Source organism: Dysidea avara, chromosome 1 (assembly GCF_963678975.1).
Source record: "Dysidea avara chromosome 1, odDysAvar1.4, whole genome shotgun sequence".
NCBI classification, from domain to species: Eukaryota; Metazoa; Porifera; class Demospongiae; order Dictyoceratida; family Dysideidae; genus Dysidea; species Dysidea avara.
In genome coordinates, this window is record NC_089272.1 from 35,583,485 (window position 1) to 35,611,309 (window position 27,825).

The 27,825-nt window shown below is 37.1% G+C and overlaps 2 protein-coding genes and 1 long non-coding RNA gene across 3 annotated transcripts in view; all 3 read right to left on the reverse strand.

Moving 5' to 3' along the window:
* Positions 1-5,328, reverse strand: part of LOC136246389 (uncharacterized) — a 60,818-nt gene extending 55,490 nt beyond the window's left edge. Inside the window, exons 1-2 of the mRNA XM_066037780.1 lie at positions 5,074-5,328; positions 2,183-2,258 (exon numbers count right to left, since the gene is read on the reverse strand). Coding sequence (XP_065893852.1) covers positions 2,183-2,258; positions 5,074-5,079 — 82 coding nt within the window. The 5' untranslated portion in view covers positions 5,080-5,328. The remainder of the gene's footprint in view (positions 1-2,182; positions 2,259-5,073) is intronic.
* Positions 5,329-10,041: 4,713 nt separating this feature from the next.
* On the reverse strand, positions 10,042-10,604 carry LOC136249945 (uncharacterized). The gene is made up of 5 exons (XR_010698388.1): positions 10,560-10,604; positions 10,463-10,510; positions 10,358-10,408; positions 10,226-10,310; positions 10,042-10,171 (listed from the first exon to the last, which is right to left on the reverse strand). It is a non-coding gene; the product is annotated as an uncharacterized lncRNA (long non-coding RNA).
* A 10,786-nt stretch (positions 10,605-21,390) lies between these two features.
* The window catches only part of LOC136246395 (uncharacterized), a 63,048-nt gene continuing 56,613 nt past the window's right edge, over positions 21,391-27,825 (reverse strand). The window contains exons 39-46 of the mRNA XM_066037782.1: positions 27,474-27,540; positions 26,468-26,571; positions 26,020-26,149; positions 25,915-25,956; positions 24,486-24,554; positions 24,153-24,210; positions 22,135-22,215; positions 21,391-21,606 (exon numbers count right to left, since the gene is read on the reverse strand). Coding sequence (XP_065893854.1) covers positions 21,527-21,606; positions 22,135-22,215; positions 24,153-24,210; positions 24,486-24,554; positions 25,915-25,956; positions 26,020-26,149; positions 26,468-26,571; positions 27,474-27,540 — 631 coding nt within the window. The 3' untranslated portion in view covers positions 21,391-21,526. The remainder of the gene's footprint in view (positions 21,607-22,134; positions 22,216-24,152; positions 24,211-24,485; positions 24,555-25,914; positions 25,957-26,019; positions 26,150-26,467; positions 26,572-27,473; positions 27,541-27,825) is intronic.

Here is a 27,825-nt window from a genome sequence, read left to right on the forward strand (position 1 = left end):
TTGTTTGTAGCTGAACTATCTACAAGGTAATTTCTTCTAGCTGACCTCTCTTCAGGGTGATTTGTTTGTAGCTGAATTCTGTACAAGTGATTTGTTTGCAGCTGAGCTCTTTACAGAATGGTTTCTTTGTAGCTGAACTCTCTGCAAGGTAACTTTTCTAGCTGATGTCTCTACAAGGTCACTAGTTTGTAGCTGAACTCTGTAAATGGTGGTTTCTTTGTAACTGAACTATCTACAAGATAACTTCTTCTAGCTGATCTCTCTACAGGGTGATTTGTTTGTAGCTGAATTCTGTATAGGTGATTTGTTTGCAGCTGAGCTCTTTACAGAATGGTTTCTTTGTAGCTGAACTCTCTACAAGGTAAATTCTTCAAGCTGATGTCTTTACAGGGTCACTAGTTTGTAGCTGAATTCTCTACATGGTGGTTTCTTTGTAACTGAACTCTCTACAAGGTAACTTCTTCTAGCTGATCTTTCTACAAGGTGATTTGTTTGTAACTGAATTCTGTACAGGTGATTTGTTTGCAGCTGAGCTCTTTACAGAATGGTTTCTTTGTAGCTGAACTCTCTACAAGGTAACTTCTTCTAGCTGATGTCTCTACAAGGTCACTAGCTTGTAGCTGAGCTCTCTACATGGTGGTTTCTTTGTAACTGAACTCTCTACAAGGTGACTTCTTCTAGCCGATCTCTCTACAGGGTGAATTGTTTGTAGCTGATCTCTCTACAGGGTGACTTGTTTGTAGCTGATCTCTATACAGGTTACTTGTTTCTAGCTGATCTCTTGAATTCTCTTCAGGGTGACTGCTCTATTAGGATGACTGCTCTATTAGAGTATCTCGATCTTGCACTTGCTGCACAACATTGGATTTCGTGTTATAACTCCGTGGCTTTAAGTCTGATTCTTCTACACCATTGATGAGCCTTTCTAAGATGATTACTCCATCTGTACAACGATTTTCAAAGCATTACCCGAAGTGGTTTATTTGGTAGGCGTGGCAAGCAGTCGTTTCTTATTAGCTAATCTCGATTGCGTAATTGTTACACACTGTTGGTTTTTTCGTTGTATCTTCCTGGTTTTTAACTCGATTTCTTTCTAACCACAAAAGGTTTGAGGTTCAATAGTTAACCTATTCATCCACCAATTGTCAGCTTCTTCCCATACGCGGTTTACCCTGTAGACGTGACAACATATTGGTGTTATTTTTCGTGAATAATCACTCATAACTCTTTGCCTGTTTATCGTATTCCAACCAAGGTTGGTACCGATATGTGCCTTTATACGCCCCTTCTGTGTGCCAAATTTCAAGGCAATCGGATATGGCGTTCGCATTCTATAGCAGTTTTTATAAGTGTGCGACAAGAGGAAGAAAAAAAACGAAGAAACTAAGCCAATTTTTGAAGTCGCATATCTCAGGAACGCGTGAAGCGATTTCGCTCAAATTTGGAATGTGGAGTACTGAAGTTGGAGGGAGTGTCCACAGCAAAAAATCGTCTTGTTTCGTCAAGGCAGCACAGAGCTTTGGAAGTGCGAAAATTGCGTTTTCTTTCTTCCTGTCAATATACTCACGGGTGTTGCGCGCCGGCTTCTTGGGCCGCACGGCACACTACCGTGTGTCTTGATTATTGAACAAACAAGAGGATGATGTATCTTAATAGCATCAAATACAAGAACACACACACGATTGTGAACTTGAGTTTGAGAGCACTGTAAATATCCAGGTATTTTGAATGTGATTAATCACAAAAGAGCTATAGTCTAGAAAAGGACTTTGCAAAGCTATCTCAGTAACTATAGTATGAGGAATATTTATATTTTGTGCAAGAACATTAGCTAAAGGTACTTAAATCAACAGCAAACATGATATTAAGGAAAGCAGGAAGCATCATAAAATTGAGATCATTGTCAGTGTTGTGGTGATTTCCTTGTTATTTAGTACAAGGAAATCACCACAATACTGACAATATAACCAGAATGGTTAGTAACAATAATTCACACTATAGTGATGATATACCAATGTGGTTTAAGAAATTTGATGACAAATATAATCAAACATGTGACGCTATTCAGGAGTTTACTGTGAATGGATTCAATCATCTTGAGTGTGTGCAAAGTTTTGCAGTAAAGAACTTTAAACTCATCCTACATACAGGTATACATATTGTATGTAATACATATACTAACCTTGGCCTTTAGCATAATCTATTATCAACAGCAAATTTCCTAATACAAGCAACTGAATTAGCTTCCATGTAATTATCTAGATATAGAACATAAGGATATACGTACATGCTGTATCATACAATACATGCTAACACACTATTACCAATACAAAATAGTCTTTTGTCATTTGTAAGGGATTATCCATAATTTTTAGGATTTTAACTACTGTACCCTTCCCTCCTACTAAAAAGTGCACTATAAAAGGTGCTATCGTATGACCAGTGTTAAGTATTTATTGTGCTTCTTCAATACATCAGCCTCCTAAATGTCTGATTTTTAAGAATGTAGGTATTGAAAGAATTATTGTCTTATATAGCATTATGTACACTACTGGCTGTGTAGCCAGCTCCTGAAGCAGTCATTCAGAGTTGAGCTGCAACTCAGCTTTCACTATCTTAAACTTCCGAACCAAACAGTAGTTGTGAATTATTTATTACTTAATATAGTGCTACTAATACCAATAATTTTAAATAGCAGACAAGTGAATTAACTCCCTCCCCCTAACACACTCTCTTTACTCTTGTGAAATAGTGGATGATCCCTAATATGATACAAATACGTAAAAGCATTAACACAGTTGTTAATTCTATATCCAGCAAATTCCCAATGAATGTAGTTATGGGTAGAATACAAAAATACTGTTGTACCACTCTTAGCAATATTATCTGTGGCTATATACATAATACAGGGCCAAACCCAGCACAGCAATGGTGATAAGACCATCTGAGTTGACCAAATGCACCACAACTGAGCTGCAAAGTAGCTCAATCTAGGAACATTCCCCACCAGGAAGTTTTTAAAATTTATAAATGGCATTTAGAGCACTTTTAGCTTCAAAAATGATGCTATACTAGTGATTATTATTCTAGTATATGCTGTGAAATACAAGATCATAATACACATGTTGACTACATCATAGAAAATATGGTACACCATACTGGACAAGCAGCAATAAGCCTACTGTTTAAATCTAACCATTAGTTTTATCAAAATGTAGTAATGGCCATTGCTTAAACCACGATGGTTGAAATGATCAATATACTACCTTGGTTTGGCCAAAAGGCCTTTTCTAAATTGGTTGGTTGGTGTGAATATCTGGCAAATCAAATCACGAGTCTACCGATGATGAAGAATTATTCTGAAATGGAGCAGACATGAGGCTAGCCATTAATCGCAACTGTGTGCTTTGCTTCGTGCACATGCTGCTTTTCTTTTTCAAGTAGCTGCCCAAAAGTTGGTATGGCCAAAATCATATCGGTTGTACTGCTAGACCCATAGAGGGACTGGTGGTAGGTAGTCCAGAAAGAAATTATGAAAATTGATGAGTAAAAGTGCTACCTACATGCACAGTTTTAGGGCTCTCTATCCCTGACAGAACATATTCATTCTCAAATACTTTATGTGTTGCTGTGTAAGTGCACCAGCTGCTCCTGTAAACCCATCATTACCAACTTTGTCTGTACTTTGGATGGACACAAAGTTATAATAAAACAAAGAAAAAAGAATGTATTACAGATATATGGGAATGCAAATTTAAGGCAACATACATAGTGCAGCAATGAAAAAACTGCTGCTGTTAGGTAGCATCAAAAGTTATCAACTATCTATTACTACATGATTTAGCATCAGAAAATCAGGAAAATATTGGTGTTGTCAGTTGGCAATTTCAGTATTTTATAATATTGCGCTACAAATGTATGAGAAAATGAAATTGCCAACTGATAACACCAATATTTTCCTGATTTTCTGATGCTAAATCATGTAGTAATAGATAGTTGATAACTTTTGATGCTACTTACAGTAACAGCAGCAGTTTTTTCATTGCTGCACTAAGTTGTCTTAAATTTACATTCCCATATGTCTGTAATACATTCTTTTTATCATAACCGTATGTCCATCCAAACTTGGTAATGATAGGTGCCTCACAAACACACAAAACCTCTCAGTACATATGACATACAGCACACAAGGCTAGGTACGTACACAATAGCAGTAATTCTCACTTCAGCCATGTCAGCTGGCTTGCCCAGGCTACTCCCTTTTTTCAGCCACAATAGGCTAGTAATTACAGGATATGTACAGTACCTATGCTGAAGGCTGGTTAAAATTTTCACATCAGACAATCAATAGTCAATTAAATGTCACATTTTTTAACCATACCAATAACTAATTAGGAAGTTTCTTAACAAGGTAACTTAATTGGCCTTGGAAACTGGGCAGCATAAACTGGACTGGGCAGCTTGCATGATTTAGCCAAAACTTAACTAACATATTAGCCATCCCAAAAGCTAGTACTTGCATTATACACTGAGTCATACAATGTAGCAGTGTACACTTAGAGAGAGAAAAACCATCATTTTTATTGATGAAAACACAGTATAATTATATCCTCGGACACATGCTACCACAAATAGGGCAATATAAGCTCCACAAGTGGGCATGGCAAGGGTAACAAAAAACAAAAAACAGCATTACATATACACTCAATTAAAAGACAAATTAGCTTTTATACAAATACAACGTTCAAGTCTCCACACACCATTCCTGACAGTCCTTCGCCATAAATGTCCTCCTAGAGGAAGAGATAGATATCGCTGCCACTGAGTCAAAGATCCTTTTACTTCTAGATTTTTTTTACAGTAAATGTCGCTACAAAAACGGCACTTGTCACTCCTTGTGAAGTAGCAATGCACTGTTTATATCTTTGTAGCTAAGAAGTTGGAAGTTTACTAGTGTTGCCATGTAAAGACACGCCCTGGCGGGTGCTTCTTAAGCCAGTGGTAAGCTTCAGTGCTTTCGAGGGATTGCCCAAAAGAAACCTCAAGTGTTACGACTACGCACTATAAACTTACTTGCATGGTTGCGACGCCGGTGAGTAGAGTCGAGGTAGCTATACAGGCGGAGTATAGAATATAACTGCGAACACCCTCCAGTGTCTAACTGGTAAAGTAGATAATAACAACAATAACTGGGTGTTAAGGTAGGTTGGGGCGTTTCCGGACAAAGTTTGCACACGCATTAGAAATTTATTCATTTCTCCTCGAGAGAAAACGGATTCTAAAATGCTTAGTGCCGAATTGTAACTAATGAACTAGGCTATCGGTGGTCTAAATTGTAGGTGGTAAAGTATAGGATGTTAGGAGAAAGAGCAGTTTAAATTTGCAGTTTGAGAAAATGCCAAAAATTTATGTGGCTGGGGTTTCCAGACACCACTAAAAAAAGGCGTACGTGGCATTGTTATGGGAAATGCTGCACTCTATTGAGTATCATGGCCCAACAGAGACTGATAGCATTCTGTGTGTCGGGTTACTTTGTTGGTGAAGCGATTTTTAAGAAGCAGAACTGCTGCCAGCCTTGCTCGGACCATGCGAGTGTTTTGCAGTGCTTTCGAAGATGCGACATTTGATTTACTGCCTGGAAATCTGTATCAGTCCTTGCGTTAACACCGAAACAGCATAGTTAAGTAGTGTGGCCCCGCGGAGCCTTGCTTGGGACTTCTCCGGGCTGCTGGTTGTATCGATTGGGTGGGGTCTATTCTACGGAACGGAACGGAACGGAATGATGGACTAACTGCGGAACGGAATGCTTTCTCAGATTGAAGCTTGCAGCTTACCATTGCTGTACAAGTTATCAGTGGCACTTCCAGCAGGTAATCAAACGTACCCCAAGAAAGATAAAACGAATTTAAGGATCGATTGTGGGTTCTTGTTGGTTGTCATTAGTAACGAAGTACTAATTGTGGGAATAGCTGAGTCAGTGTGTTCATCTTTGGATATATCAAGTAGGGAACTTAATGCATGACTTGTTTTTACTAGTATATGTGAGTTATTTTTTACTTACTTGACTTTAGAATGTACAGTCTGAGGCCCAGCCTTTCTAATCGGCATAAATCAGTATGTGTATAGCTACACTACAAAGGAAACAAGTATGGTGACAAGCTGAATCAACTCAGTCTAAGCAGAATCTAAAGGAATTTTGTGCAGTGTGTGAGAAGCAAACATTCAGATACCTCAAGGAGGCTATATTTTGTGAACATCAATGATTCATTAACAGAGTAGTGGACTATTGTCAGATATCTCAGCCTGAGTACTGAATTGAATTCTGGATGGGGTCTATTTTACAGAATGGAATGCTTTCTGAATCAACTTGCAGCTTGGCTAGCTGCTATCATTGCTGAAATTGCATTTTATCAGTGGAACCTCCAGGAAAATGGAATAGGATAATTATAAAACATTAATTAAGTGATTGTTTAGGTAATCATGACTTTATTCAGTCTAATAAACAGAATATATGGTTGATTGAGTGAGGTATCACTTTCAGAATGTTCAGACGACCAGTGATGAGATGCATGGATTCATCGAATTTTTGTTGTGGTTGGAGACATTAAATATCCAAAAGCAAACTGACTATAATATTAATTCACTTTCTTTATATTTTCTCAATTTTGAGCCTGCATACAAATAATTGAATTTTCCTTGTCAATAGAAATCCTAGAATAAGATGGGAGAGAAACTTATCTTTGTTTACCTATACTGTACAACCAAGAGTTTGTAATACTGATTTGTATGGGGGAGAGTGTCTAACTCTCAGTATGGCCTGTACAAACACCCTGCGTAAAGTTCACCTTTCATCAAATCAACACCTTTACTGGGGGATAGAAAACTGTTGATTAGTGTTGCTGAAGAAGGTAAAGCCTTTGTTCTGAAATAAGGCCGAGGTGTTACTTCAAGCAGGGTGTTTGGTGAATGCATTCAAGTTAGACACTCTCCACCTTATTATGAACTCTTGGTACAACTTCAAAGGAAAATGAAGAAAACATACAGATGAATCAATAAAATCACTACAGTAAGGTGAATTACAGACTAGTGAGATCTTGGTTAATTAATGACAGTGGTTGGAAATTAAGTGTGGTAGTTTCTTGTTCTTGAATATGTTGCAAAGTGGAAGTACAAATCAAAATGGGATATCAATTTCATTATGAAAAATTTGTATACATAAATAATCTAGCATTACTATTTCATTTGTCCTCCACTTAAACATGCTACAACAGTACTAGTGTCAGTGAGTCTACCTTGAAATTTCAACTCTAGAGTAGATCCAACACAGGACAGCCCGCACTGTAACAAATACATGTGATCCCATTGTAATTTCATGGACCAGCTGGACTGGGAATCACTTGAAAATAGACGAACAAATTTAACCTGTTTTGTTTGAAGTGAAGCATGTGAAATGTTACACTTAAGAAATCCTAGGATTCTTAGGTGGTATGTAATTAATGTGAGTGTTCCATTTCAGGTCTGACTAGATACATTGAAATTACACACACATCCTGGTCCAAATCACGTTTGCCTGGTGGCTACGGGCATGGTTTCACATGCGGCTTATAATAGAGATTTGGCTGATCTTGGAGTTTTGGCATTTAGCCTGATTCAAGGCTAGCAGTCAGACACATCCTTGAATTGTGCAACAGATAAAATCAGCTCACTATTGAATACGGCATTAGTCCACTGCACCAGCTGTTAATATATAAATAACTCCATGCATACACTTCAGTGATGTTTGCAGAATATACCCTCCTTGTGGTCTGCCAAAATATTTGCTCCTCACACACTGCACAAAATTCTTCAAGTTTTAATTCAGCTGGCTCTTTCCTGTTACCAGTATCTTCCTGCTTGCTTTATTTATACACTGACTTATGACTTGAAAGACCGGCCCAGACTGTTTTCTAAAGTCTAAATAAGAAAAACAGCTCACATAAAGTTCCCTTCCGTATGGATGAACATCACTGATACAGCTCATCCCACAATAATACTTCGTTACTAATGACAACCAACAAAAACCCACAATCGATCCGTTAATTCTTTTTATCATGTTTAATCACCCACTGGAGATGCCACTGCTAACTTATAAGGGAAGTTTCAGCAATGGTAAGTTGCAAGCTTCAATTTGAGAAAGCGTTCCGTTCCGTGGTTTAGTCTATCATTCCGTTCCGTTCCGTAGAATAGTCCCCACCTATCGATTGCGCGTGCCATTTAACACGTCGCAGGTAATGGGCTTGGAATCCAATTGTACTATCTGTAAAACATATATCCGTTCACTGTATAGTGTGACTGATCATTTGTGCTGCCTGTGGTCGCTTAGAATTATTAACGGTGCCCTCAATCTCCTGTTAACATGCGCAGTAAAAGTTTTTCACACAAAATATTCTACACGCGCAAGCAAATTGTGATGTATCTCAGCAATCCTTAAAGTTATCAAAACAAAACTTTATTATTTTATAGTACACAAGTAGGGTACTTATGCACTTAAACCATAGCCTGATTGGATTCTATTCCATCCTTCAGTAGCGGATTAAAAACGAAGTGTCCGGAATACCTACTCAGCTGTCCGGAAACCCCCTTACTTACCTTACCTATTGACTATACTTCGCGCTGGTGGCAAGCTAAAGGTCGTGATAGGCGCTTTCCTATAGCGGTATTAGCTATAATTATTTTGATTTGATTGACTTGATTTGATTTTTATTAATTTGTGAAAATTCACAGGGGAGAGTAAGCCTATAAGAACACCCCCAAACAAATAATAACGACACACTGAACGCAAACTACAAAAGTATTTACATACAGTCGATTGCAGAATTGTTGAAATTTCTCTTCCCGTGCCGTAAACATCCCGTGGGCTGAAAAACTACTTGTAGTGATGCCTGATCAGCCGGATTGAGAAAAAAACATTAGTGTGGTTCAATTGCTGCTGAATCCGTGGCAAGGACAATAAAATTTACTCACAAGGAGCCTTACGGAAACACTCACGGTAGCTACGGCATACTTTTTTCAAGAATTCTGCACTAATCGACTGTAATTCTTCCCCAAGGTTATTTTTATTATTATTTGTTTACTGTACAGAAACCTCCATATGGAGTATATAGTACAACAGTTAAATTAAGAATAAATTGTAGTGATTGTACTTAGCTATAATTAATACATTGTTTATTTAATAAATGTGCTTAAGGTAGGTGATTCCACAGTACTGCTAGATAGGTTATTCCATAATTTTAATTGTACAGGGGTAATAAGAGTAAAGGTAAGAATCAATTCTGGAGTGTGGCTGCAAAAATTGTTGATCGTGACCTCGTGTTTGGTAGGCCTGCGCCTATTATGCCGGCATAATCTTGAGAATAATAGGTCACCAAATTCGTGAGAATAATTCCGGAATAATATGATGGTTACACACTGTTAAAAATAAGGAGTAACTCGGTGGCGGATCCAGGGGGGGGCACGGGGGCACGTGCCCCCCCCCCCCCCCCTCCCTTAAAAAAATGTATATAAGATCGAGATACTCTAATAGAGCAGTCAATCACCAATCACTCTAATAAAGCAGTCACAGTGTTCATGGGGAAGTGTAGCTTACTTAGGAAGCTATAAATAGGATTTTATTTTACATAACATACGTGATATAATATATTTGGTAAAGGATAACTAGTTATTATTGTTGTGACCTTTTTTTTTATTTATTTTTGCTCTTCAACTTTTTTCAGCAAGGTGCCCCCCCTCTTTCCAGACTCTGGATCCGCCCCTGTAACTGTTACTCCCCTAGGGGAGTTCCCAGTGTAGGGAGGATTTAACACCCTATATTTTTGTGGAGAGTAACTAACACCCCACAAAGGAGTAACAGGAACCCTTTGAAAAATCTATTGTAGGGAGTTCTAGTTACTCTAGGAGAGTTCACATAAGCATGCAAGGCGTTTCCTTTACTCCATGAAATTCTGCAAATAACTCCGTATAAAATCTCAAATGATGTTAAAGACATACAGCAAAACTGCAACAAAATATTTACAATATCCAGCTTTATAATATTGGAAAATCACTGAAAAAAGTAGCAAGGCTTCATAATCAGCAAACGACACTTCACTGCCACTTCACTGGAGTTACTTCCTGCCACATGACATGTGATCAGCTGTAGTAAATAGCAGTATAATAAAGAAATATTCAACAATCATATACTTGTTACCTTTATGGCTGAAGGTACGTCACACACAGTTGCCAACAAAGTTGTAAAAACAATTCTGCCAGACCAGCAGCATCAGTAGTGTAAACTAAAAAGGCACAGTTGCTATCATGCAAAACAGCACTTTTTTGCTACCTGGAGTTCATCATTTTGTTTGTCTATTTGTTCACTGATTTCTTGTGGCACCTGTAATATATGTTTACAAATTGATGCACAGTCACTGTATGTTAACACACTTACTGGATGTTGTAAAAATTCTATGTTCTCAGTGACATTGAGACATCTGTGCTAAAAAAGTAAATATGTACTTATGCAACTATAAACATTATCTCCTTACAGGTCAAGAGCAACTTGGAAAGTTGATGAAGTCGAAGACACACAATGTACATTGTATCAAAGATTCTTGTTAACTGCAAACGATACATCTTACTAGTTAATTCCAGTGAATCTGCTTGTAATTATGTAAAAAGACTGATACAGGCTACTGACCTTACCAGGCAATATCTGCTAACGTCAACTGAAGGCAGACGGACATGATTATGTACGCCATGTTTAAGTTAGGTGGCTTTCCTCTCCTCCCTCAAGTCTTCAACTTCTTACACACTGACTACTAGTAGCTAGCAGTGATCGAGCTTGGATGGGCTGAATACTGTACGTACCAGTCAGTGATACGACTGAGTCCGCCGAATTTTATTCTCTTTCCCTGAGTCTTGAACTATTTCTGCCGTGTCACAATAAGGCGCCTAAACCCTTACGAGCAGTGGTGACTTTCGTTGGAGCCAGTTTAATAAACCGGTGTGTCACACGAGACGACTCAGATATGAGCTCAAACGTACCTGAAGAAACAATGAACGAGATAGACTCTAGTGAACGTCCAGTAATTATTCACGAACAAGTGAATAAGCTGTTGTTAAAGAAGCCGTTTCTATGGTAATACTCTTCACTTTAGATAATGCGCTTGCAATAGAAATGGTATTTAATAATTTATATACATACGTATTTCAAAATATTCTTGACTCTTGAGTAACAATTCGTCCTCCTGTTTTCGTACTGTCTGTTTCCTTCACTATGCCTTGGTTAGCCTGTAAAATAAAACATGAATAAAGGCTGCCATTGAAAAGGAAGCCTAAATAATTACTTTCCTTTTTTACATTGAGTGACTAGAATTGAACTGGTTAGTTAATGGAGAAAATAACATAGTGAGACAGCTGACCTGCATGTGGCTCATTCATATGTGGCCTCAGCCATACTGGCTCACTGAGTTCACCTTAGCTACTATAGCTAGCTAGTAATGGGAACTCTTCAGTTTGGTGCCTTCACTTACTTGGAGTTCTCTTTACCCTTAGTGGGTTACTGTTACTCTCCTAGTAATCCAAACTCCCCTTTCAGAGTAAAATGTTTTACTCTCATAGTTACTGTTACTCCCCTGTTTTAACAGTGCAGGCATCATTTTAGAATAATCGGACGACCACGGGAATAATCGATGGAATTAGGGGGCGTGTCTCTTCTTGATTACCTAGAAGAAAGAGTTAAACTACCACAAATGATATAAAGCTGACAGGAGTGCCGGCTGAAAGGAGCTGAAAAACCTCTAAAAGATCGATATACTCTAATAGAACGCTCAAATACTCTAATAGAGCAGTCAGCTCGTTTCATGTTAACAATCTGCAACCAGCATCAGGGATTTAACTGCATACTTATCTGCAATTGTGAAACTTGTACATCTTATATCTTATACCAGAGTACCTTCTTCAAGTCTTTGAGCATTATTATCTACCTAACTTAGTAGCTATGCAGTAGTTACAGCATATTATTATAATACACTAATAACTAAATACACTTGAATTATTACTGTAGATAGCTATTTTAAGTCTGCTGTAACTATTATGGATAGAAAAATGATGTGTAAGGTGGAATACTTCATATATGGCTATTAATAATTTGGACAATAATTTGGATAATAATTTCTAGCAACATCTTGAAAACTAAGCGACTAGCCACAGATATATCTGATTGAGAATAATTATGGAATAATAGGCTGGATACAAGAATAACAAAAAGAATAATAGGAGAATTTTTTGGGAAATTCTGGAAAGAATAATAGGTAAAATTTAGAGCATAATAAGCTCGGGCCTAGTGTTTGGCTTGCTGTTGGGATTAAATAAGTTCCATTATCGATGTGAACTTGTCTATGCACCATTTTATACATCATAACTAGCTTCAAATTGTTCCGTCGCTGTTCAAGAGTAGTCTGGCGTAGCCGACCCGCGCGCGTAACGCGAGGGTCTGGTGACAGCCGCATTCAGTACCTGTGCCAGCCTTAGGCCACACCAAGTCAAACCTTAGTTTCTGGTCACCCGCCCGCATGGTAAACCTGAAACCCTAGTTTATGAGGACTATTATTAATATTACAGGTGCTTAAGTGCACGTGACCCAGCAAGACACTTATTTTTTACTGCAAAAAAGATCGATATACTCTAATAGAGCATTCAGGGATTCCAATAGAGCAGTCACACTACTCTTAACTCTAATATTAGGTATATATTAGGTATATATGCCACACTAATAAAATGTTTCTAACTATAGCTAGTTTTGTCCTTGATTATATAGCTGTTCAGATTATAACTGTTACTAATGCTTCTGTAACCAAAGTAATTTCAGTAGCATTAACTACTAGTCCATGCAGATGGGCCATAGCTTTAACTTTATAATTCAAATGTAGTCCTCTAATGATTAGTCTAATTCCTTATCACTGCACACTACAGGGGTATGGAAAGCCAGCAACATTCGGTGAGCTTAAACTTAAACTTTTCCATAACTAAAATTAGATTGGCAAGTAGAAACCCTTATAGTTTAAATATTCCCAGATGATCACTAAAAAACAGTAGTCTGGAGCACTCAATGACTCAAAACTTTGACAGTTACTTTTCTCAAGGTTACTGAATAGAAGGCTGGAAACTCATAGCTAGTGGGCTAAGACTTTACATTTGAATGAAGAATTTCTGATGTGAAAATAGAAGTTAAATTTCATTGTGTATCATGATCATTTGAACAACTTAGCTATAAGTCATAGTAATACTTTCCTGACATAGCTAATGAGACATTTATTTCACTTGGAAAGCATAAGTAGCTACATGAGCAAAATATTTCCTATAGTATATTCTAAATAAATAAATAAATATATACTTAAATGCTATACATCAGTGTATAGCTAGCCATGATCCATCAACAACTTTCCTAGTGCATTTTTTGCCGAAGCACAACTACTTATGTTGTTGGTTAAGTATAAAATCAACATGAATTTGCTAAATTGAGCAAATAATAATACCGTACAGTATATTGTCACAGTAGAGTCTATAGTCCTGAAGTCCTGATCATCCGCCCGCCCGCATCCATTTGTAGGCTTGGGAGTGACCAGAAACTAAGGTATGACTTGGAGTGGCCTTACGGAAAACTGGTGCGTCCAATCAGATCGCTTAGTGACCAATTAACAACATTCTATGACGTTATTCCGATTTGGCCACTGATTATGGCGAGCTTCTTATGTCTTTTCTACAACCAGCACAAATGTAAGGGTTTGTAGAGGAAATAGACGTCATTCAAGTACAAGTACAGTAGCTGTCGCGCTCTGTTACCGGAAATTGTCCAAGTGTTTCGCGCGTATTTACAAATTTAATTGCATTCCATCTGCACAGGTACTGAATGCGGCTGTCACAAGACCCTCGCGCTACGCGCGCGGGTCGGCTACGCCAGACTAGTTCAAGAGTTGGTAGATTCAGGTGATCTAGTATCTCAGTTACACTAGCCCAGGGTGAATAATTATTTGTAATAAACATTGCAGCTCTTCGTTGGACCATTTCTAACTTGTAGATGCTACTGTTAGTGTATGGAGACCAGACAGTTGATGCATACTCTAAGATAGGACGTACCATTGCTAGATAACACAACTTCTTAGTTTGTTGAGTGCAGAGCTAATATTAAGTCGCAAAAAGGCATTGGCTGAGTTTGCTTTACAGGTAACATGTTGGATATGGTTTGTCCATTTCAGGTGTTCATCTATTGTTACTCCCAGGTAAGTGGCACTGGTAGATCTACAAATTTGATGTTGTGGCACTGGTAGATCTACAAATTTGATCTACAAGCTTACCAATATTAAACTGACACGCAAATCAGTATAAATTATATGTGCGCTACTACGCGGTACCACCAGGGGTGCTAGTGAACGCGCACACACAACATCAACTCGCTCGTGAATCCACCGAACGAAAATATTAGAACACACTTATTTATTATTATTATTATTATTGGGGGTACAGGTAAGGAGGCAAAGCCTGTAAAAACCTGATCTAAACTTCTGTACAGTAAACAAATAATAATAATAATATTTAGCCTAGATTACTCACGTGATGGAGCATTTCGAATCTAAAGAGTGACCCGCTCAAAGGACCTTGCCGCGGCAGGAGTCACAACTCACAAGTGACAAAGGAAACCAGATGACGCTAAGAACCTACTGCCTATGAGGTCATAAAGTGTTAAATGTACCAAGTTTATTTTCTCGAGTCGATCACACTAGATCTTTGTACGGCAGTGCTGCCAGTGTAGTCGGCCTATTCCAAGAGGGCGATTCTTCAGAACCCCCTGGCTACGGGCCTGGATCAGTCACAAGCTTACAAGTTCTGCTAGCAAGAAAGACTGGTGGGATTTCATGCAATACGTGGCATTTGAATTTCGCCGAGTGAAGTGAGTGAACATGTCATCCTTTCAGCAGTGTGCTAGGACTGCAACACAAGCTGTGGCAAATGTAAAGTAACTTGTATTAGCACTAAAATATTAACAATATAGCTCTACCGGACTGGATGAATTTGTTGGAGTACAGTTGTGGCACGTGCGATGAAGCTCGACGAATGAATCATTGATAAAAGATAAGCAATCAATACTGAAGTAGTTACGTAGCTATAGTTGTGTGAGCTGTAATAATACAACACCGTATGTTGGCTAGCCCACCATTGGGTCATTAGCCCTTTTTGCAATCATGAATGATTTTGAGCGTTTCGTGGGGGCATGCCTGCCCCTCCATCACCTTCTGGCTAGCTACGCCCCTGGTGTGTATGCTTTAATGTGTTTTATTCAAATAATAAGTTAATAGCGAGCTAAATAACATAATTTTCTTATAATTATCTTGGAACATTTATTTCTCTACAAAGTGACTGTTTTGTTAGAGAGTATATCGATCTAAGGAGCTATGTACAATGCATCTGATCTGAGTGTTCTATTGCAGTTTGCACTGACTGCTCTATCAGAGAGTATCGATATAATTTTCATGAAATTAATCTCCATAGACAGTGGCGTAGCCAGGAAAAATATTTTACCGAGGCAAAGTTTATACATTATTACAGGTTTTTGCGATTGAATTCGTCGCGTTTGCATTACAATTCATCATAAACAAAACGGCTCCAAGAAACCAACCCGTTCATTAAGAGATGAACTATTTATGCCTTGGAGAGTTACACTTGAGACACTAGAAGGTAATTGAAGCTGATAGCTGTCTTACAAGTTAATTAGCTTGCTCGCGAGTGACCACACCCATCGCGAATGGCGTTGTAGAGGAAGAATTATTGCCTTATAAAGAGTTGTTTACTACTGTTGTACTTGAATAAGTTCTTGTAGCAACTGCTACATCATGTTTTCGTGTTTGCTCCAGCTGCCATTCTTATTACGGACGAATTTAAGGTGGGGTCTATTCTACGGAACGGAACGGAACGGAACGGAATGATGGACTAAACTGCGGAACGGAATGCTTTCTCAGATTGAAGCTTGCAGCTTACCATTGCTGTACAAGTTATCAGTGGCACTTCCAGCAGGTAATGCACCTATCAACGTTATCCCCCACCTCCCCCCTCCCGGGCGTAGTGGGGGAAATGGTGGGGATTTGACTTTTTGAAAAATCAAATTCTCCACCCACTGGGGAACAACTACTGGTCAAATCTCCATGTAGTATCGCTGGAATAAACTTTAGGAAACAGATCAATTCTTATAGCTCGCAAGCTAAAGCAAACGCCTAAAATTTCGAACGGTCAAATGCCCCACTAGTGGGGCAAAATTTCTGATCAAATCGGCAAAAATCCCCCACTAATCCCTTAGTAAGCCCGGGAGGGGGTAGTGGGGCTTAACATTGATAGGTGCATAATCAAACGTACCCCAAGAAAAGATAAAACGAATTTAAGGATCGATTGTGGGTTCTTGTTGGTTGTCATTAGTAACGAAGTACTAATTGTGGGAATAGCTGACTCAGTGTGTTCATCTTTGGATATATCAAGTAGGGAACTTAATGCATGACTTGTTTTTACTAGTATGTGAGTTATTTTTACTTTGACTTTAGAATGTACAGTCTGAGGCCCAGCCTTTCTAATCGGCATAAATCAGTATGTGTATAGCATGGTGACAAGCTGAATCAACTCAGTCTAAGCAGAATCTAAAGGAATTTTGTGCAGTGTGTGAGAAGCAAACATTCAGATACCTCAAGGAGGCTATATTGTGTGAACATCAATGATTCATTAACAGAGTAGTGGACTATTGTCAGATATCTCAGCCTGAGTACTGAGTTGAATTCTGGATGAGGTCTATTTTACAGAATGGAATGCTTTCTGAATCAACTTGCAGCTTGGCTAACTGCTATCATTTGCTGAAATTGCATTTTATCAGTGGAACCTCCAGGAAAATGGAATAGGATAATTATAAAACATTAATTAAGTGATTGTTTAGGTAATCATGACTTTATTCAGTCTAATAAACAGAATATATGGTTGATTGAGTGAGGTATCACTTTCAGAATGTTCAGACGACCAGTGATGAGATGCATGGATTCATCGAATTTTTGTTGTGGTTGGAGACATTAAATATCCAAAAGCAAACTGACTGTATAATATTAATTCACTTTCTTTATATTTTCTCAATTTTGAGCCTGTATACAAATAATTGAATTTTCCTTGTCTATAGAAATCCTAGAATAAGATGGGAGAGAAACTTATCTTTGTTTACCTATACTGTACAACCAAGAGTTTGTAATACTGATTTGTATGGGGGAGAGTGTCTAACTCTCAGTATGGCCTGTACAAACACCCTGCGTAAAGTTCACCTTTCATCAAATCAACACCTTTACTGGGGGATAGAAAACTGTTGATTAGTGTTGCTGAAGAAGGTAAAGCCTTTGTTCTGAAATAAGGCCGAGGTGTTACTTCAAGCAGGGTGTTTGGTGAATGCATTCAAGTTAGACACTCTCCACCTTATTATGAACTCTTGGTACAACTTCAAAGGAAAATGAAGAAAACATACAGATGAATCAATAAAATCACTACAGTAAGGTGAATTACAGACTAGTGAGATCTTGGTTAATTAATGACAGTGGTTGGAAATTAAGTGTGGTAGTTTCTTGTTCTTGAATATGTTGCAAAGTGGAAGTACAAATCAAAATGGGATATCAATTTCATTATGAAAAATTTGTATACATAAATAATCTAGCATTACTATTTCATTTGTCCTCCACTTAAACATGCTACAACAGTACTAGTGTCAGTACATTGGCAGTGAGTCTACCTTGAAATTTCAACTCTAGAGTAGATCCAACACAGGACAGCCCGCACTGTAACAAATACATGTGATCCCATTGTAATTTCATGGACCAGCTGGACTGGGAATCACTTGAAAATAGACGAACAAATTTAACCTGTTTTGTTTGAAGTGAAGCATGTGAAATGTTACACTTAAGAAATCCTAGGATTCTTAGGTGGTATGTAATTAATGTGAGTGTTCCATTTCAGGTCTGACTAGATACATTGAAATTACACACACATCCTGGTCCAAATCACGTTTGCCTGGTGGCTACGGGCATGGTTTCACATGCGGCTTATAATAGAGATTTGGCTGATCTTGGAGTTTTGGCATTTAGCCTGATTCAAGGCTAGCAGTCAGACACATCCTTGAATTGTGCAACAGATAAAATCAGCTCACTATTGAATACGGCATTAGTCCACTGCACCAGCTGTTAATATATAAATAACTCCATGCATACACTTCAGTGATGTTTGCAGAATATACCTGTCGTATCTGCCCGGTAATAATTGCACGCTTATGGATAATACTTTTATCTTAGACTACACAACAATCAATACATGGTACAAGACACTATATTTATACTATAAAAAGAAACCTTAAATAGCATGTTTACCAAGTACAAGGTGCAATACAAGTCCATAAATAGTGTGTTTACTCTTACATACAATTAACATAACCATAAGAAAAGCTGCTAATACATGTGTTAATTACTTAGCTAAGTACAAAACAAATCAAAGTACACAGTACAACTTAGCTAAGGATTCTGATTACTACAATACCCTCCTTGCGGTCTGCCAAAATATTTGCTCCTCACACATTGCACAAAATTCTTCAAGTTTTAATTCAGCTGGCTCTTCCTGTTACCAGTATCTTCCTGCTTGCTTTATTTATACACTGACTTATGACTTGAAAGACCGGCCCAGACTGTTTTCTAAAGTCTAAATAAGAAAAACAGCTCACATAAAGTTCCCTTCCGTATGGATGAACGTCACTGATACAGCTCATCCCACAATAATACTTCATTACTAATGACAACCAACAAAAACCCACAATCGATCCGTTAATTCTTTTTATCATGTTTAATCACCCACTGGAGATGCCACTGCTAACTTATAAGGGAAGTTTCAGCAATGGTAAGTTGCAAGCTTCAATTTGAGAAAGCGTTCCGTTCCGTGGTTTAGTCCATCATTCCGTTCCGTTCCGTTCCGTAGAATAGTCCCCACCCGAATTTAACTGCAAAAGCGACGAATTCAATTGCAAACGGGACGAATTCAATTGCAAAACCGACGAATTCAATTGTAAACGGGACGAATTCAATTGCAAAACCGACCAATTCAATTGCAAAAGCGACGAACTCAATTGCAAACGGGATGAATTCAATTGCAAAGTCGCCGAATTCAATTGCAAAAACCTGTAACTTAATTGAGAGGGTCTGCTTCTGACTCAACTGATTCACAAGCATGGGTGGTACAGCATTATAATTTTGCAGGTTGACTCTTTGGTCGGATTAAAGAGACTGTTTCAGAAGACTACATGTTATAAGTAATACTCCAGCTTAGTTAATGCTACCATGCTTCAATTATTAGACTAGCTCTTCAACACAAAAAACTGACTAGATATTTTGAGTGGTCAGATACTTTTATTGATCTGATGTGATATTTAAGTCAGAGATTATCTCTTTCAACTGTATGTGCTAAGTATGACAAGCTAAGAAGTCTGGGTGCATGCTCCCTCAAGGAAAATTTTGAAATAATATGCATTGACTTGGCATGTGGAGGCTATAGTAACTGCTGCCATTGCATGATATGCATTATCAGTTAGCTGATGTAATGCCATGCAGTTGACACATTTGAACTTTTGAAAAGTAATTAAACATAAATGTAGATGATATAGCCCAAGCAGTGTAATGAGAACAGTGGCTATAATCTGTACTGAATGCTCTTTATATTACGATGACTGCTTTATTAGAGTATCTCGATCTTTTCATACAAGCTGAAAACTGGTCCAACCAATGCCAGACCTTGTCACTGTGGGCTCCAGCCCTGCTTAGTAATACAGCCATAGATTCTATTATGTGTGGAACAGTTATGTTGTTTAGTAATGTTTGAGTAGAAAATTCAGTGTGAACTCAGGCTGCTCAGCCTGAATTGTTGAGCATTTTTAGTTGCCTCGGTTGCCTCAATGGTAGCTACGCCACTGATAGACCCTACCATAGTTTGAAATATCCACCTAGTAGTATGCTGTATAGCACTCTAGCCTATTATGCTTTTTATTATGCTGGCATTTTGACTACTTGTGATAGTACTGTTATACATTTATCAATACTGCATTTTCCTGGTAAAACTAGTACACCTTTCCACAACCCCCCTATTAGAAATGCTAGCCAAAATAAGGACTGATAATGATTAGTACAACTAAGAAGGTACTGTACTGTACCCGAACGTTTAGTAGAGCAAGGCCAAGTGTCCTACAGCTAGCTTGGAAGTCACTATGAGAATACTAGTGGGCTTCCCTGAGACAGGCAATCACTGTACACAGCATTGGGAAACTGAGGTGACAATACAACAAAGCCATAAAACTATACTGTATGGAACATCCTTTTAATAACGGAAAATAGACCAGATGTTTGTATACAACACTTGTAAAAAGGAATCACTTATGATTATATTTTGATAAATCATCTGGCAATTTCAGTATTTTATAATATTGCATTCCTAATACAAATGTACTAGAAATGCAATATTATAAAATACTGAAATTGCCAAATGCCAACACCAATATTTTCCTGATTTTCTGATGCATAATCATATATTAATAGATGGCTGATAAATTCCTTAGGGGAAATATTTACTTTACATACATAATTTTATACACAAGGTTTAAAATAATATAATTGTATTATTCTGGTATAGCACAGCCATTTTAGTTACATATTCACTTACACTCCTGCCATTACCTTGTATAGGCCTGAGTCAAATATGCTCAAAATTTTGCCTAAAATGCTTTCAGGAATTCCCTAATTTTTCACCTATTATGCTCTTCAGTGCTCCCATTATGCTTGCATTATGCTCCTAGGTTAGCAACATTTCTTACAATTATTTTGGAGCATTTTAAATGGTGAATGCTCTATTAGAGTATTTCACTATAAAGTGACTGTTCTATTAGAGAGTATCGATCTAAGGAGCTAATGTATAATATCATACAATGCATTTAAGTGCTCTATTGCAGTTGCATTTTCCACTGACTGTCTATTAGGGGCTATTGTTCTATTTTAATGGAATCAAGTTGAGTCCATAGTTTGAAATATCCACCTAATATGCTAACATAGCACTCCTGCCTATTATGCTTTATTATGCTGGCATATTTGACGCAGGCGTAACCTTGTAGCATAATTTTTAAGTGAAAGCATTTTTTACAAACATTTTCAACATTTTTCATGTTAACTGAAAAAGTAATGCATTCCCATAATTATATTCATGTGTTCATAGAAAATCCTTTTGTGCATGCTGAGAATTTTATTTATATGATTATATGAATATGCCTTTGGATGTATAATTATTACGTATGTATTTAATAAATCATATTATTATGCATATACATACACAATACATTAATGCCCAGTAAACAGCACAGGTACAGTATGCATTGTAAAACTACTATTGTAGTGGTACAAGTGCACTAGTTTAATAGATATTAGTAGAGTTGACTATCTGAGAGATATTCTTTATCAGCAAAGGAAACTTTGTCATCATCTGTTACAAATGAGTCTCCAACTATAGTAGACCATATTATACAATGTAAATGTACCATACAGTATATACGATATGTGACCCAATTTTGGAAAATGAGTCTTAATGTCACATTTGAAATACATAGAAATCCACACTTATATGTCTCACCATTAAAGCACTTATGTACCTGTTAAGTATTTCACAGAATTTCTTGTAATTTAGAGTACTGGCTACTGATCCAGCTAGCTAATCACTGTAAAGCTGAGTAGAAGTTTGTAATGCCTTATTTTAATCATAAATATTCCAGTTGTAAAATGTGATATTAAGACTGATTTTCCAAAATCCGTTGACATGTTTACAGGTACTTGGTCAGACGTTGCAGCCACTATTAGTCAGAATTAAGGACAGTGATTATATTATAGCATAGGCAGTTAGCTTTAAGGGCACAATGTCGCCACTATTCAAATGCAGCGACTATTGTAGGTGCAGCATTTAACCAAGGAAATATGGTATATGTAGAAGTTTACAATACCAAACAGTTACATGTACATTAGATGTATAAACACATACCAGTAAAAGAACTGTAACCTTCAAAGGGAGATATGAAATACTTATGGTTAGGAGGTAGTCTAGTACTGCTAGTTCCAACACCTGCAAGTAAATGATGTACACATAGCTATATACATGCATGCATAAAAATAACATGACTGGGCTTGCAAAAAATAGGGCATGTGGAGATAAAAATTAGTTGTATACTGTATATGTTTTCATACTTTTGCAATTCATAACATTTTACGTATGTCAAGGCCTTGCAACAGTGGTGTAGCCAAACCCGGGCAAGTCAGGGCATTGCCCGGGCATCAGACTTCTTTGCCCCACCATCAGCTCCTAGAGTAATTATAAAGACGTGAGCTGGATAGCTCGAGATTTTGCTAAAGTTGCTTAACTAGTCACTGCACAACTTATACAACACTCACCGTGCCATTTTCGCCGATGGTTTCCTTCTTTTTGGCTAAACAGAGATGGGGTTATCCAAGGGATTTTCCCTACGAGTAACTTGATTGTGCACAAATAGAGAAGGCAATAAATAGAAGCAAGATCACATGATTACAAAAAACCGTGCAGCATTGTGGCAAGGAGTGAAGGACAAAGAATTGGTTTAACTATAGTGGGATGGACAGTTTACATTTGGATTAAGTGATCACGGTAGCTATTGGTGTGGTCAAAACTCGGGAGGCAAAGTAGTCTAAAGGTATTTGTGAAATTAGCACCCATCTATCCGTGTGGATACTGCTCAGTTCAAATGGTATGGAGTACTTGTTCAGTCAGCAATTATTTTCTTTTTGTTTCCACTTTTCTAGGCTAACAACTGTAGTGGCAGAGCATAGTCATCACGTGATAGAGCGCCTCGTGCTTTAATTCAAGAATCTTTGTAGTCTGGTATTAAGACGCATGTAGCTAGATGTATGTAATATGTTAGAAGGCCAATAGCTAGCTAGGCGTTCGCTTCTATTAGGTTGATATTAGTCATCTTGCATGCAGTAGTGTAGGATGATACATAATGCATTTTAAAAATGTCATTACCAACTATTTAATACTTAAAAACGAAAGACTGCTCTATTAGAGAGTTTTAAAATTGCTTTGTCATAAACCACAAATAGTTGTACTGAGAGCTAATTGATGTGTGCAGACAGCTTTATTGATCAACCAGTAGCTTATCTAACTAATGAAATCCATATAAGTGCAAATTATATTCATATGGCTATAAGTGTCATTTAGTCTGGACTATGTCGCCACTATTATCTTAAACAAGATGCATAGTTGCAATGAATTCATTAGCCCATACAGTACTGCTAATAATACTCTAAACGTCAAAGCCTACAATTATTCTTTGAAGGATTGCTGTGCGCTGTAACAAAAAAAACACCTAAAAATGGGTGACTGCTTTATTAGAGTAACTCATAATAATTGTGCTCATATCAGTAGCAGTTATACACTTACAATCACTTTTTTTGCTTTGACGTATTGAGTGGTTAGATGGCTGTTTATCTAGCTAATGAAATCCCTACAATTGTAAACTATATTCACACCGCTACTGGAGACACGTCTGACACGTTTGACTTCTATAATGTGATTCATTATTAAAGGAAGTTTATTAGTCCCTATGATGTATATAGCACTGTACTAAGTGTTTCTGCTTAAAAGTAGTCTTGAAATGCTCTGTATAGTACCAAAATCCATAATGACTGTATTCACTGACTCTAATAGAGCATTCACCAAATTCGCAAAATTGTTATGTTATGTTATATTGATGTCCATATGAAGATGGGCATGTGTACGTGTGTTGCATGGGAAATGGCTTACCCACCCATTGCCCAGGCATGGCGAAAAGTCTGGCTACGCCACTGCCTTGCAATAGTCACACTCTTTATTATTAGACTTTTGATTGGCTTTACAATGCCAGTTGCAAAGATATAACTTGCTATGTAATGGGATACAGTTTGTTCTCTTATGCCCTATTTTCATAGGCTCAGTCGCAAGCATGGTTACATGTATACTTCATGAGTAAATTTACATTACTGTCTTACTGGTTTCCATAGTTTTGTTCTTCAATTGAAAGTTTTGATTCTTATCCAGTGTAGAATCCTAAAGAAATGAAATGGTCACCATATTGTGCTACCTGAACTGATTACAAATAATCAAGCAGCTTATTTGAGTTTAAAAACTTCACTTTATTTACATGCCAAAACAGCCAAGCTGTGATAAAGGGTACAGCCTATAAAAATCAAAATGCCAATGTCTATAAGTCACTGTGTGAAATCAAAGGTGCCAGTCAGGAAAAGCTGCAATGGTGCAGTTTTAACAATGACAATATTTTGTATGTAATAGTGTGGTATTGTAATTCCATAGTAATTGCCAACCTTTAGTGAACTCTTTAACAATCTATCCTTCCTCCATTGTGCAAACTTTTGCTTTATAACTTGGACTACCTGTAACATGCACAAGATTATAATTCTGTGGAGACAGTTACTGTTAGTTAGCAGGGGCGTACGCAGGAATTTTGGAAAAGGTTTCCACTACAGCTAAGTGACTGTTATATTAGAGTAGTTTATATTTCCTGACTGCTTTATTAGAGTATCTTGATCTTTTCACCAAAATAATAAGCTATAAGTGTTGCTATCATGTGAGAAACTAATAATTAACTAAGATAAAAGTTTACAACGTGTCCTTTTCCATGACAGATTCCAGTTTCTGGAAACCTCAAGCTTCAATTTCTTAATGTTTCAAATAGTGTGTAAAATCCAAATGGGTTTCCTGAAACCTCTGGAAACCCCCCTCGGCACACCCCTGGTTAGTCCATACATACATACCTACACATACATATGCTGTATATCAAATACATCATTCTCAAATGTACAGTGTGAGACACAGACATACTCTTGGGCTAGCTAATATGTGACCGGATCTTGGAAAACCTACCTTTTGGGCACAAGCAAACTTTTTGGGAAAACTCAATTGAAACTTTCAACAATTTTTTCAATATTAATTTTTTTTGGACATTTGGATAAAGCAACTATTAAACTTTCTTGCTGTGAAGTTTCACACCCATAGCTTCTTTTTCTTAGGAGATATGGATGATTATATCAGACCATGTAGTAATTTCACATGCGTGGGACAACAATTAATTTACAAATTGGGTGATTTGTTCAGGTGCTGGAATGGCTAAAACTTAGTCTCAGACAATAATACATGGGATTTAATTGCAGAAATGTACCAAGAATACTTCATTAAACTATCAGAAATGTCTTTTAAAGTATTCTAGATGGTAAAAACGGAATTATTGGTAAACAAAGTGATTTGTCACCATTTGTCACCCTTAATCACTCACAGAACTCAATACATTACCATAAAAGTTAGTTTGTAATGTACAGGAGAGTAAATTGGCCATATCTCAGGAATGCTTAAAGATATTAAGCTGAGATTTTGACAAAAGATAGATGAATACCCAGAACTGTATTTAAGCTAAAAAACAGAAAATTGACCAATGTGCCAAAAAGGTAGGTTTTCCAAGATCAGGTCACATATATTATGTTGTTAACCACAATGTGACTGCATTCTGGGTAACTTAACCTGGGTTACGTCATGAATAAAAATAATAGTAATAATAATAGACACAGACAATTGTTAGCAAGCCATGCTAGCTAGCCCCAACAGTGCAGGCTTAGATTGGCTTACAGTTCAGTATAATTATTATATAAGCCGTAGGGTATAAAGTTGATATAGAGCATGGATAATTTTATTAATAGAAATTTAGTTACAGTACCAACATACATCATGATCTGCATTTACCTCTTTATTCCTCACAACATGGAAGAAGAATATTGCTGCTCCCTGTGTGCATACAAGAAAAAAGAATAAGCTTTTTAATAATAACTTTACTGTGCAAATACATACCTGCAAAGAGTTCACAATAGTGAAGATCCATGCAAGAGCTACAGAGTCATTATCAATCAGAAACAACAGTCCCAATATCCAGGTTCCTCCAAGTAATGGTAGAAGTGCCATAATACTCATCAGCAATATCCTGTGTACAGTCATTGTATAAACTATCATATATAATTAACATAAAGCATGTGGATTATCGCCCTTAGGAAAATTTTAATAAAATATCCAGTTTTAGTATTGCATCAAATTTTTAATTAATTTCATCAGAATTTGGTTCTTCAGGATTCCTTGGGTATTTAACATTAATCACATGTAGTTACACCCACGCACAGATTCCAGATATCCAATAATATTATTATTACATTGTGATTATAACAGAGCACTTTAGTATGTCCATTAATTATTGCACACTCCTTGGCAGGAGGCTATAATATTCAACTGTACAAGATATACATACTTGGCTGTGTCAAGTGTTGCCTTCTCAGTAGTAGTCATTGCAGCATGTAACTTCCTTGCTTGATAAATCTTCACCAGTGAAATTATCATGATGAAAATGTTTATCTGTGTACACAACAATAATGAGTTTTCAACAATATCGTACTTTCTTATTAAATTTTAAACAGTACTATAAGACACTACTTTCAAAGAATCCATCATAACAGGTATTTTAAACATGATGTGTTGTTTATAGACACTTTTACAAGAGGTTTTACAAGATATACAGCTAATTAAGTGTAATAAAGAAGTACATAATTATGTAACCAGATTTGCGAAAAGGTATCTTTTTAACACAGTTTACATGCAGGAATGTCACAACATTTGATTTCTTGTATACTGATTATTACTCTTTAAAAAATGTTGCCAGATACTGTAGTGTCCCTCATGGAAAAGTTGTGATAATTATGTGTATGCAATTATGAAGCTTTGAAGTTCAAAAAATGAGTCCAATTTTGTGTGTGAAAAAGGTACCTATATCACATATATGGTAACTATTCTACTTAATATTAGGGTAACAAGCACCAAAACTGTGTGGAGTGAATACCATATACGTAGCAAGAGTGGTTGAACAGGCTAATGAGTGGGGGAGGGGGCAATTTTAATGAAACCGTTTGACCAATAACAGACATGGATCCCATTCTGGTAGAATCCCATAAAAAATATTCAGATTTTAATGGCTCTGAACTACTGTTGAACTACTATGCATATACTGTGTCATGCATCAGTACCAAATTACATACATAAATTGCAACTGTCCTACACCATTTTACTGTTCTAAGAGTGGTTGACTTCTCTATTAGAGTACATATTTTGATATTTTGTTAGAAGCATTAACAAATGAAAGTGAAGGGTTGGAGGACATGGTCCTTCTGTCCACTGTACTATTGCCTATGCCTCCTAGACTGGTTGTCTGCTAGTATACGCAGACAATCTATGGATAATCTTTACAAGTCACACATACTAACCACTATTATCAAGATCACAGGAGCAGCAAATGCCCAAATAGCACCATCATCATCTGAAATCCAACACCTAAAGTATTATTATAATGCACATTTGGTTACAATAATTGATACTGTAACACATATTACCTAGTACAGTATATTAAAAAAATATTAATTTAAAAATGAAGTAGGGATCCAAGCAATAAAAGTAAAACAAGAGATAAAATGATGGTATTATAGCATAGCTTGGTGGGAAAATCCCTACATTGGCATGTTGTAACAAAGATTTTGTTCAATGGGATTTTTCCCACTGAGCTATGCTGTAATACTACCATTCATCTCTTGTTTCACTACTTTGTATTGCTTAGATCCC